Here is a 13,465-nt window from a genome sequence, read left to right as displayed (position 1 = left end):
TTAAGGGATAAATGTTCAGGACACTGTAAAGCTCTTCTGCTCCTCTTTGAATAGTGCCATGGGATCTTTGTGTCCACGTCCCCTGCTCTTTGGAGATTTTTTTCCATTCATCTAAATGGGTTGACAAAGTCTCTGTTCAGTATCTCACAGATAAGATGCTGCCTCCAACATTGCAGCATTTCCGTAGTGCTCCATTGGTGGTCTGATGAGATTGTGCATCACAGTCTCGAGTTTAGTTTAAACCCCTGACCTTTTGAGTCTGAGAAGAGTGCTACCAATGAACCAAGACTGACTCAAATGCAAAAGGCAATTTGTCATCTTAGTGATCAGTGTCGGATGATTTGTGTCAGGACCATGTGCTAATAAGGCACTATGTAATTAGATACATGAGTAGGTAGGAAATGCATGTTTTGCAATTAATATTCTCTCTCTGAAAGTTTACCCTTTGAGATAATGTAGATTGCACGTTTTGAAAAGACTAAATGTAAATGTACATTTACAGTGTTTAGATAGTTTTAATAGTTTCCATTCAAACAATGAAGTGACGGTGGCCTAGACTTTACGAAAGTGGTCATTGATTATGAAGATATTATTGCTGCATATTTTCTTAATAGCAGTTGGTGACAACATTGCATTCTCTACCTTCCCTTTTGTTGTTTGAGATCTGACTTTATTACAGACAGGGATAGTGCAGCACTCTTGAATGTATCATTGGGTAATTTTTGAGCCTGAATGGCCAATGCATTTTGCCATGCAGCTCTTAGGAAGTGAGCATTCCTGAATGGTATGAATTTGATTAAAGGTATCTCCATGACACACTAGTGGAACGGTAATTAATGAAAGTTACAGTTTCCTGTTCCATTGGAAAATATTTGTTTCAAGCACCCAATGAATTTAAGTTGAGCTATATTTTGCGGTTAGTGCTTGTTAATCATATGCATTTCCGATGTGTTTTAATTTATTTGGGCTAAAATGCTGTGACCCTTTTGACTTGCAGAAAGACTTTACTTGGGTATTCACTTTGAGGAAGAGGGCAGTAAAATTGAGTTAAAATTGCACCTGAGACCCAATGTGATGCAAATGGCCAGTGACGAGCATGTGTGAGCAGTGATAAAACATCCTATAGTAGTGTTACAGTTTGTAACTCATTTATGCTAGCTGCAATATTCTATATCACAACCATATAGATGATACCCCATTCTTTATTTCTGGAACAAAACTAGTTTGCCACAGACCAGCATATCCTGAAACATTTTTGTGAGTGCTTATTTGCGTGGTTGCTGACATAAGTAGTGATTGCTATGCTTTATTTGCATCTGCCTGAAACTTGAATTCAAATTTTCATCTCCGCAGAACAGTTGCAAACTTGAAGATTAATTGTAGTTGGTCTGAAACCAGCTGGTCTCCAGTAAACTTGCTGCTTAATAAGATTTTAGTGTTATGATAGATAGTGTTAACTGTATACATGGAACAAGTAATGGTTAAGACCTGTAAACTGTACAAATTTGTACCCATGCTGGCACCAATCCACTGGAAAGCCACCGTTAGTTTTGGAAATGTCATGAATTAATTTTAGTGGGTTCTTTGTGTAAAAATGCACATTAGGAAAAGTAGGTTGGGAATGGCTGAAAAGCATTGACTGCATAATGTAAAAGTGGCGATGTTTTAATTTTGGGTTGTTGCCACTTCTTTCCATGATTTTAATATTTATAAAATATGACACGACTGAATTAAGTATGCTTAAGCATAGTCTTGATTTTTTACTTTAAAATATGGTCTGAATTAGTGTAAAACTAGTGCAGATATATGAGAATATACAGTGCTCTGGTTTCTCTATCATGTAAACATTTTGCCTTTTGTGAAAAATTTCTGTGGTTATGTTTGAAACGATCATGTAAAGTGAGCACGTTTGCAGTTGAATGCATCTGGGGAAATGGTTCATGAAAAATGGGATTTCTTAAAATAATTTTACAGCACAAGGCCATTCAGCCCATTTTTCCTGTGCTTGTTCTTGAAGGAACTGTCCATTTACTTCCACTCCCCTGTTGTTTCTTTCAATAATAATTCAAAGTTATTATGGCATTTACTTCTACCACTCTTATCAGACTGTACATTCCAGATCATAATGTGCTGAGTTTATAACAAAACTCTCCACATCTCCCCCTTGGTTGTTTTGAAAATTATCTTAAATCTCCATCCCTACTTGCCTTGTCCTTATTTTGCCTAATTTACACTGTCAGAAAACTCTTAATTTTGAGCACATCTCTCTTGACTGCCTCTTTGGTTTATGTTGATGTTCCTTATTCTTTCAGACTGTACCACCTCATACTTCTCTCATTACTTTTAATCTATCATGTCTGCCCATCTCCTCCTGAATGTGTTGTTATGCTCCTTACTGTTCACTACATTTGCAAGATTTCTATTGTTTGTATCAGTTGAAATTCTGCTTCTAATGGGCCTGCACTAATCTATCAAAGTTTTGATCAAAAAGAGCAATAGCCCAATACTGACACAAAAACAGAAAATACTGGACAATCTCAGCAGGTCTGACAGCATCTGTGGAGAGAGAAGGGAGTGAACGTTTTGAGCCTGGATTACTTCAAAGCTCAATATTGACGCCTGGGGAACACCACCATAAGCTTCCTTCCAGTGTGAAAAACTAGAAGTCTCTGCTAGCTGTCTCTTAGAGTTGTGTTTCAGTGTTTCCACCTCCCCATTAATCTTATGGGCTTCAATTTGGTAATACGTCTATTTTCTTGAATGGTATCAAGCGGCACAACACTGCTGCCTCGGGATCTGGGTTCAATTCCGGCTTTGGGTGACTTGTGTGAAGTTTGCACTTTCTCCATTTCTCCACCTGTCTGCATGGGCTTCCTCCAGGTGCTCCGGTTTCCTCCCACAGTCCAAAGAAGTGCAGGTTAGGTGGGATTGGCCATGCTCAGTTGCCCCTTAGTGTCCATAGATGTTTAAGTTTGATGGGGATAGGGCAGGTTAGTGGGCCGAGGTAAGGTGCTCCTTCAGAGGGTCAGTGCAGACTCGATGGGCTGAATGGCCTCCATTTGCACTGTAGGAATTTTATAGTTCTATGGTTCTGACCTGATACTTTGGATAAGTTTGACTTTGTTATTTAAAAGTATTTTCTGAATTGACAGTGTGATTTCCTCTGGCTTTCAGAACAGAAAATTCTTCCAAAGTGTGTTGAAATAGAGATGGGGCCCCAACAAAGGAAAGTTTGAAAACTAATGATGTTGGGTTCTAAAGAAAACACAATTCTTAATGCCTTGACAGTGATCTAGTTGATAATCTAATTGTTCCATTGCTACATGGTTCATATATATTCTTATTTTTTACTTGAGAATAATGCAAATAAGTTTATTCTTTCTCAAAAACATTATGTACAGGATGCCAAATAGTATGAGTGCCACATTGATGAATGCACAACCTTGTGTGGCACCAATCTGAACTGAACACAAATGTCTGAATTCAGTCCCTGGTCTGGAAGGTGAATTTAGCTGACGCCAAGTAGTGGGAAATTCTAGTGTTTTTTCACTTCTCTGTTTATTCCTGCTGAAAGTGTGAACACTGGGTGAAGGATATTTATTTTTTGGGGCAGGCAGTAAAACCTGCTGTAAAGGATCATTTCTTCTAATGGTGCATTCAGGGCATATTGCAGAAAATAAACCTTCCACTTGTGCTCAATTTTCACTACTTGACATTGAGGTTTTCTTTTATTTGATTGCTCTTATCTCCATTGCCCACCTGGGCAATTTTTGGCATGTTTTAGTATATTTTCGAGGCGTGGAAAATCTTGTACTCTGAAACACTTTTTTGGTATAAATACATTCCTGGCGGTATCTTAATTATTGAATGTTATCAAGTGGCTTTCTGCTAATTTTAACCTCCCTGTTTGCAGCATCACTCTTTCATTTATGTAGTTCAGTTAAGAGGTCATGATTGCAACCACTTAATTTACTGCAGCTAACAATCAGATATTAAAATTTGTTAATTTGGCAGTAATCTTTGCACTGAAACCTCAGTGAGTAGCTTGGCCTGGATTTAATATCAAAATCAACTTTTACCTGGTGGGCTCTCATTTAGTTGAAATCCTGGGAGAGTAGTATCCATGATCTGGCTCCATGTGTTTAGTTCATGCCTTATTCTAACAGCACAACTGGATTTAGCGATGTGAGGGTAAAAGCTGGGTGGTGGATATTCATTTCCAGAGAACCATGCAAGTACTTATAAAACACGATTCATATAGCTCCTTTTTACTGGTTTAGGAAATGTTCCATGGCATTATGAGAACAGATGAAAATCAGGAAGGAGATATTTTTGGACAGATTATAGAAATGGGTTTTGAGGAGACTAGACAAGCATCTGTATTCCAGAATACTTGATATTAGTATTGGCATAGATCCAATCTCTGAATCATAGTCCCCGATCTATAAATTCTATGGTGCAAAGACACTGACACCTGCTTAACTGACTTGAGTTTAAAAATGGCAGTTAGACTGCCCAGATGTATTTAGATAATACTTTGTCTTTTATTTTTCTGATTTATCAGTATATGCTTTCCTCTTATTTGAAGAAATGGTTCACGCGTGTGAAGTTGTCCTGCATTAAGTGGCCATTATTTTTATTGGAGAGTCTGCAGGCTATTTGGTGATTTGAAGGGGTCCACATGCCAAGAGTGCTAAGATTGAGCCTACAATTTTTTTTAACCGCATATACTTTACACCTCCACTGTCATGGATCTACCATTGTCAGGGAAGTGAAATGTCGTTTTGGTGGTCTCCCCCCGACCCCCCCCCCCCCTCTAAATTTACATGCTTACAATTAACCCAATTTGTAGGCATGTATATTATCTTTAATTAGCCTACTGTGTATCATGGTTTATTAGACAACTCATTTTTGTGGGCCAAAAATCATGTTTTTGCATATACCTGATGTGTAATTGACGACCCCACCCCCCCCCCCCCCCCCCCCCTCCATTTTTCAGTCACAGCATACTATACTTGGTTGAGTAGTCAGCCTCAATTTTTGACTCTACAGCCTCAGAGACATCAGGTGAGCGCTGTTCAGTGCTGGTTTCCACAAATGGGGACCAGACGGAATGGCCCTGAGAGACCAACAATCTTTCTCAAATCAGCTGTTTTCGTGATAGCACATGTATACATTTTGGGGGTGAGACCCCCCCCCCCCCAATGCAGACATGGGGAGAATGTGCAAACTCCACGCGGACAATGTGCCATGAGGCAGCTGTGCTAGCCACAGCGCCGCCATGCCACCCCGTGATTCACTTTCATAATCTGTGCATCAGTAACCTGCCTTTTTAGAAATGTTTTTTGAGTCACCTGATAGAGCTGATTAGCAGAGTCACCTGATAGAGCTTCCAGTGTGGAACCAGCTACAGGAGAGAGCAGGGCTGAAGTACTGCTGCTGTTCTATATATGTAATTAAAGATAAAGTTATTTCTTTCGATTCTACAAACTCGCGCAGGATTCCTTGTGGCCCTCACAAAAGCTACATAAATCAGAAAACCAAAAGCTTGGCCAAAAGAGTGACGTTTTAAGGAGGAGCTTAAAGGAGGAAAACGATGCAGGGAGCTTGGGGCCCAGGGAAGTAAAGGCACAGCCCCCAATGGTGGAACAGTTAAATGTGGGTGCACTCAAGACCAGAATTGGATGAACACCGATATCTTGAAGGATTCTAGAGGTGGAGGAGATTATGAAGGTGGGGAGAAGCCAGGTACTGAAGGAATGTAAGAATGAGCATGGGCATTTTAATTGGGAGCCAATGTAGGGTAGTGAAGATTGGAGTGATAGGTGAACAGCACCTGGTGCTGGTCAGGTCTTGGTCGGCAGAGTTTTGGATGACTTCAATTGTAGGAGTATGGTCAGGAGTATATTAGACCAGTCAGGTTTTAGTAGCAGATGAGTCAAGATAGAGTTTCAGGGGAGACTGCAATTTGACAGAGGTGGAAGTGAGAACTCGGGAAATGTGAGCAGGTATAAACTATCCGATAACTCCGTATGATCATGGTTCACCTTGGGTTTCAAATCTCCTCACACTCCCCATATCTCTTAATTCCCGGAGAGACCAACAATCTGTCTCATCAGCGGTCTTAGTATCGCACATGTATGTAACCCAACTCGTCCCTGGGTTAAAGGTGGCACTAAGTTTACAAATGGTCTCATTCAGCCTCAGCCGGTTGCCAGGGAAGGAATGGAATCCATGACAAGGGAGTAGAATTTGTGGTGGGCACTGAAGCCAGTGGTTTCAGCCTTTTCCGTATTTAATTGGATGTTGGAGAAGCAGTCTTACAATTTGGAGGTGGTGGATGGAAACAAAGAAGATGGTGGTGAAAATGTGTGTCGTCAGTGCACATGTGGAAACTTGTATTTCATTTTCAGATGATATCCCTGGGGGGGTGGGGGGGGAAACATGTTGATGAGGAATAGAAGAGATCTAAGAATAGACTCTTGCAGCAGAGGCAACTGTGTAGGAATGGGAAGGAAAGCTGTTGCTGATTGTCTGGTTACAAGGCTATAATTAGCCAAATGGGAATAGATCCAGGCAAATGCAGTTCTACTCAACTCAATGACGGTGGCAAGGTTTTAGAGGTGGATGGTGTGATCAACTGTGCCAAAGGCTGCAGCTTTATCAAGAAGGATGCTATCACGCAGTATGTCATTTGTGACTGATCAGAATCACTTTGGTATTTCAGCAGGGCTGGAAGCCTAATTAGAGGGATTCAAACATAGAGTTCTGTGGAAAATGTGCATGGATTTAGGAGACAACTTCATGCTTAATGACTTCGGAGATGGTGCTGTAGCTTGCAAAGATAGAGGGGGGGGGGGTCAAGGATTTTTTTTTAATGCAAGGGGTGTTAACAGATTTGAAGGAGAGGAGGAAAGAAGCTAAGGGGAGAGAATTGTAAACCATGTTAACTGGCATGGGGAGCCAGGAAGGGAAGGATGTTGGGTGGTTAGTTTAGTAGAAATAAGTTTGAGAGCAGGAGGTGGGTCTCGCGGACAAAATGAGCTTGAGAGCAATGAGTGGAACTGGGAAAGAAATGAGACCAGAAAGCAAGTTCAGGGCTAGACCAAGGGGAGACTTGGAGGAAGATTGGCCCAGTGCGAAGGGAGAAAATGACAGAGGCGGCTGATCAGATGGTCACAATTTGCGACAAAGAAATCCATGAGCCCCTTGCATTTCTGGCCGGAAGTGAGGGTAGAGAAGGCGGGGGGAGGGGGGGGGGGCACTCATGAAGAAATGGGACAAAAAAGGAAATGAAAATCGCTTATTGTCACAAGTAGGCTTCAAATGAAGTTACTGTGAAAAGCCCCTAGTCACCACATTCCGGCACCTGTTCGTGGAGGCTGGTACGCGAATTGAACCGTGCTGCTGGCCTGCCTGGGTGTGCTTTAAAAACCAGTTATTTAGCCCTGTGCTAAACCAGCCCCTTGACAGCTTGCTTTAGAGAAAGGAAGCCCAGGGTTATCTTTGTATTCCAGGATGACCCTGGAATAGTTGACAGTTTTCCCAGACAGTTCCCGATAGTGCTTTATGTAAGTCATCCAGATCTAGCAGTGAATAGCTAAACCACTTGTCCACCAGATTTGCTCAAGTCTGTGAACCGTGGACTTAATTGAGTGCAGGTGAGGGCTGTACTGTGAAAACGCCAGGGTGAGTGAATGTATTGGTTTTAATGGGAACTAGGGCATTGAAGTAGGACGTGAGACTATGGTTGAGCAGAATGACAGCTACATAAATGTCATTCTGAACAGGAGGGCCAAAGATTAGGCACGTGAGTATTTGAGAGTGCCGTTCCAAGTTAATTGGAGGAAAGTTTATTCCAGGGTGGACACAGAAGAAAATGTAGATTTGGGAAGTAGCAGCAGGATGTGGGTAGAGAGTGATATGAGGAAATGATCAGAGGCGGCCTCATCTGGACTATGGGGATAGCACGGCTATGTGAGATTTACGGTCTGGTGTGTGGCCATGAATATAGGTTGAGGAAGTTTACATTGATGAGATTAAAGGAAGATAGGGCAGTGAACTCTGACGAGAGAGATCATGATGAATTAAGATTGAGGTTAAAGCCACCCAAGATGAAAAGCTACTTGGTGCAGAGACTGAGGGAGAAAAGAGGAGAAAACAGCTCGTCCAGAAAATTGGCTGGGATCGGGGATTGGGATTGGCTGGTAGTGTAAAACCTGGAAGATTATTTTGGAAAGTATTTTGTCAAAATATTCTGTGATTTTTAGTTTTGAAGCATTACATATTTCTAACAAAGGCAGAAGTTTTTCGTTCCAGGTTGAACAGCAACTCTTCAAATTAGATGTTTGTGGGTTTCTAGCATGAACATTTATAGCCCCTGCCAGAACCCATTTATTTCAAAGATTAATTTTTGACTTGCCTTAAAGTTATAGTCACTGATATAGTTGACAATTTTCACTTTGAATTCTTGTCTTGGCTTTGAATTATTTTCCAAAAATTTAAGGATGTTTGACTTCTGCCACTGCATACCTGCACCTTGGGTAATACAGTTTGAAATGTTTAATTGCATGCTTCCTAACTAATGCTTTAAATTTGAAATGTTTGTTTTAATGATTGTAATGCATATCAACCTTGTACGTGTTGTTGTTGATTTTTGCCACCTCTCCTCTTTGCAGAGCTCCTGAAATCATTCTTGGGCTACGATTCTGTGAGGCTATTGACATGTGGTCATTGGGCTGTGTAATTGCAGAGATGTTTCTGGGATGGCCATTGTATCCAGGCGCATCAGAGTATGATCAGGTATGCAACACCTTGTTGGAGAAAATGTGTAATTTTGAATATTTGTGTATATTACTGCTGCTTACATATCAACATAGGTGAAGAAAGTGGTTTCATTAATGTAATTTATATTGTGCTAAGATATTAATTACAGCTAGTCTGGTTTAGAACCCACATAGATGTTGGTTCTGCCTGCCTGTGTGCCACTGTGTCTGCCCGTGCACCCTTGTGCCTGCCCGTGCCCCTGGCTCTGCTTTTGAACTGGATCTGCCGTTGCTCTGCATAAGGTAGAAAAACAAAGTAGTTGTTATAGAACCAATCTCCCAAAATCGACACACTGTCTGCCTTCTGTTGGAGGCCTAACCCAAAGCTGAATTTATATTACAGTTTCAAATAATATAAATCAAGATAATTAACATGGGCAAGATTAAGGTTATGTTCTTTACCTGCTACCACTGTTAATGGCCAGGGTTTAGAGAACCCCAAAGTGTATCATGGAGTTCACCTGACCCACAACTTTTAATAGATTGTGGTATGGGGAGCACACGGCCCACTCTACAGGCATGGTACAGCAGAAATGGAAAAGTATTTTTTAAAGCAAAACAATGTTTATTCTCTGAACTCGAGTTAACCTTTTTAAAACATAGTGAACATTTTAGCAACCATTAATTCAAATACAACCCCCAAAGACTACAACACTAAGTAATCCTTAAGCTGTCCTTTTAACATCTATAAGACTTTAAAAAAAAACTTTTAACAGAAGCACATTAGGTTTACATTCACTACTGAGAACATTTATAATTCTGAATTCACCAAATGATCAAGCGATAGTCTATTCATGGCAGAGAGTTCACCAGTACACCTGCTCTGTCTGGCTTCAGTTCCAACACCGAAAACAAAACTTAAACACACCCTGCAGCAAACAGCCGAAAACAAAAGTAAAAAGCTGACGGACATCCCAGCTCCACCGACACTCTGGCATCACTGATAAACACCCATTTCTTAAAGGTACTCTCACATGACACCTCCCCCCAAGAAAACAAAATAAACCATCAACTTCAAGATGGTTTCATTTTTCACCTTTTCACTTTCCTTTAAGAAATGCACACAGTAAATATATTTTTTTGTTTCAAAAAACAACACCTGCAAACAGGTATAATAATATAGTCCATTTTTTTTTTGGTTGTTCTTCCAACGGAAATCCTTCTCGATTGACAGTCTCTTTGAACAAGAAGGTCTCTGTACGAACCGTCCATTTCTCAACTCCTCGGCATGTCTCAAGTCAGATACTGGAGTTCAATCTGATCACAGAGTCCCTTGTAATTCCCCAACACAGGAGCATTGGTTATCACAGCTTTCAGGCTGTCAAATGCCTGTTGAAAGTCTGCTGTCCACTGAAATTTTTGATGTTTCTTCAGCAAGTCTATCAGTGGGGCAACCACGCTACAAAACATTTGCACAAATGTTCGACCAAATCCACTCATGCCAAGAAATCACATTATTTCCCTTCGTCTTGAGGGTATCGTAAATTCCTCGAGGAAAGTGACGTGGGCTTTTCCAAATTCACTTTTGGCAAGGTTTATCACCAAACCCGCCTCCTGAAATCGATCGAATAACTCCATCAGATGTTTTAAATCTTCTTTCCATGTCTGGCTGAAAATGACCAGATAGTCGATGTATACCACACAATTGGGTAATTCCGAAATGACTTTGTTAGTTAACCATTGAAATATGGCTGGGGCGTTTTTCATGCCAAATGGCATAACTTTGAATTGGTATTTACCATCTGGAGTCACATTAGCTGAAATCTCCTTTGCCCTTTCAGATAAAGGTACCTGCCAGTAACCTTTAAGTAAATCCAGTTTGGAAATAAAAGCTGATTGTCCCACTTTCTCAATGCAATCCTCCATACGTGGGATAGGATAAGAATCCGTTCTTGTAACTGCATTAACCTTTTTATAGTCCACACACAACCGTTGGATTCCGTCTGGTTTAGGTACCATTACAATGTGCTCCATTGGCTGCAACCCACTTCAATTATGCCATTTTTCAGCATACTCTCAATCTCTCTGTTAACCTGTGCCAATTTTAATGGGTTAACTCTGTCTGGATGTTGTTTGATTGGAACAGCATTTCCCACATCTACATCATGTATAAAGCCATTTTAATACTTCCCAATTTATCTCCACAAACTTGCCCATGTGATATCAATAACGCTTTCAGGTCAGTTTGTTTTTCCTCTGGAAGGTAACTCAACAATTTATCCCAATTTTTAAGAACATCCTTGTTTTCCATTTTAATTTGAGGCATGTCAAATTCACAGTCATCTGGATTTGGTTTGTCACTTTGAGTTAGAATCATTAAAACCTCCTCCTTTTTCTCTCCTTTCCTTTCAAAGTACATTTTAAGCATATTCACATGACGCTCGGTGAGTCTTCCTTCTATCTGGTGGTTTTTAACCACATAATTCACCTCACTTAATTTCCTTTCAAACTGATAAGGTCCACAAAACCTAGCTTTTAAAGGTTCGCCTACCACTGGTAACGATACTAAAATCTTATCTCCACTGGCAAAACTACGAACTTTGGATTTCTTGTCCGCTACCCGTTTCATCACATTTTGTGAAACTTTTAAATGTTGTCTTGCCAATTCAACTGCTCTATTTAATCGTTCCCTAAAATTTGACACGTAAACCAATAATGTAATTTCCGATTTCTCACGCACCAATTTTTCCATAATCAATTTAGGTGGCCCTCTTACCTCATGACCAAAACTTAGTTCAGAAGGACTATCCCTAATTGCAAACAGTACGAATGGAATTCCTTTATCCCAATCCTCTGGATAATCTTGACAATGTGCCCTCAACATTGTCTTTAATGTCTGATGCCACCTTTCTAACACTCACTGCGATTCTGGATGGTACGCAGTTGATTTAAATTGTTTTATTCCTCAGCTATCCGTACCTTCTTCGAATAACCGGAGGTAAACTTTGATCCTTGATCCGATTGTATTTCTGTGGCTGGTCCATATCTAGTGAAGAATTTAAGTAACTCCTCCACAATCTTTTTAGCTGTAATATTACGCACTGGAATGGCCTCTGGAAACCTAGTAGACACATCCATTGTAGTCAGAAGATACTGATTCCCACTTTTTGTTTTAGGAAGCGGTCCTACGCAATCAATTAGTACCCCTGTAAAAGGTTCCTCAAATGCTGGAATGGGTATTAAGGGCGCTGGTTGTACTACTGCTTGAGGTTTCCCTTTCACTTGACATGTGTGACATGATTGACAAAATTTAACTACATCTTTATGTAGTCCAGGCCGATAAAAATGTTTCTGGATTTTAGCTTGAGTTTTCCTTATTCCCAAATGACCTCCCACCGATACCTCATGTGCAACTCGCAGCACCTCCTTTCTATATATACCCTGCCGGCAATACTACTTGATGAACTTCTGCCCACTTTTCATCTGCCTGCATATATAAAGGTCTCCATTTTCTCATCAAGACATCACTTTAACGGTAATAACACTCTGGTATACACTCAGATTCCTCTTCCATGTATCCTTTCTGATACATCCATTTTATTTCCACATCGTTCTGTTGTAACTCAGCCAATTTTCCTGAACTAAAAATATCTGCCTCATCCTCCAACTGTTCTTGTTCTTTTTCAACCATTTGATCAAAAATCGTTTCTGATAATTGCACTTCAATTTCATCTTCACGCTTTGATTTCTCCTCTTGTCTTAACCTGTGACTTGGCGACCTTGTTACTACACAATGCGGAAAAATCCCAGGATATTTGTCCTTAATCACTTCTGTTGTCTGATTTTCCACTGGCTTATCAACCACAGTAGGCATCACTCCCACCTACGATCCAACTATATCATTACCCAAGATAAACTATATTATGGACAAGATAATTTCTCAATTACTCCTGCCACCACTTCACCACTCTTCACTGGATTTTCCAACTTACCTTGTATAATTGAACACTACTCTCACCCTGAATTCCACATATTACCATCTTTACTGGCAACGTTCTTCCCAAACTACATAACTCCTCATCTCTTACGATTAAAGATTGACTAGCTCCCGTATCTCTTAAAATTGTGACTTCTTTACCTGCTCCTCCTGATACACGTGAGTAAACTTTACCCACACAAGTAAATTCCTTAAAGAGATCTGGCACCTTCTTATCAATCACTTCTTGATCAGGCTGTACAATCTTTTGCACCTCCTTCGCTTCTCTTGGGCTTTCCTTTACCACTTTAACAAACCCCACTGTCTTATCCTGTTTTACCACATCAGCCTTCCCAGTGCTTTTCTTCAAACACCAACACTGTGACTTTACATGGCCAAGTTTATTACAGTGAAAACATTTGAAATTTTTCATTTCTTTTCCACCCTCCTGGATTTCTTTTTTAATCTGAGGTAGACTCTCCTTTTTATCTCCCATCAGATCACCTTTACCTTTACCTTTACCACTTGAGTATTTCTCATGTCCCCAGTTTCTATCCTTCACAGGCTGAAACTGATGTCGGAAATCAAGCTTTGATTTATGAACTAATTCATAATCATCTGCCATTTCTGCTGCTAATCTCGCAGTTTTAACCCTTTGCTCTTCCACATGAATTCTCACTCCATCAGGAATTGAATTTTTAAACTCCTCCAAAAGTATAATTTC

At 40.4% G+C, this 13,465-nt stretch overlaps 1 protein-coding gene across 6 annotated transcripts in view; it reads left to right on the top strand.

Annotated features, from left to right (window-relative positions):
* Positions 1-13,465, top strand: part of LOC119978400 (homeodomain-interacting protein kinase 1-like) — a 137,389-nt gene that overhangs the window by 56,683 nt on the left and 67,241 nt on the right. For all 6 annotated transcript variants that reach the window (XM_038820023.1, XM_038820027.1, XM_038820026.1 and 3 more), the window contains one exon: positions 8,679-8,802. In XM_038820023.1, coding sequence (XP_038675951.1) covers positions 8,679-8,802 — 124 coding nt within the window. The remainder of the gene's footprint in view (positions 1-8,678; positions 8,803-13,465) is intronic.

The sequence above is a fragment of the Scyliorhinus canicula genome, chromosome 15, assembly GCF_902713615.1.
Source record: "Scyliorhinus canicula chromosome 15, sScyCan1.1, whole genome shotgun sequence".
Classification (NCBI taxonomy): domain Eukaryota; kingdom Metazoa; phylum Chordata; class Chondrichthyes; order Carcharhiniformes; family Scyliorhinidae; genus Scyliorhinus; species Scyliorhinus canicula.
Note: the sequence above shows the minus strand (reverse complement) of the source record. Positions and strands in the feature narration are given on the sequence as shown.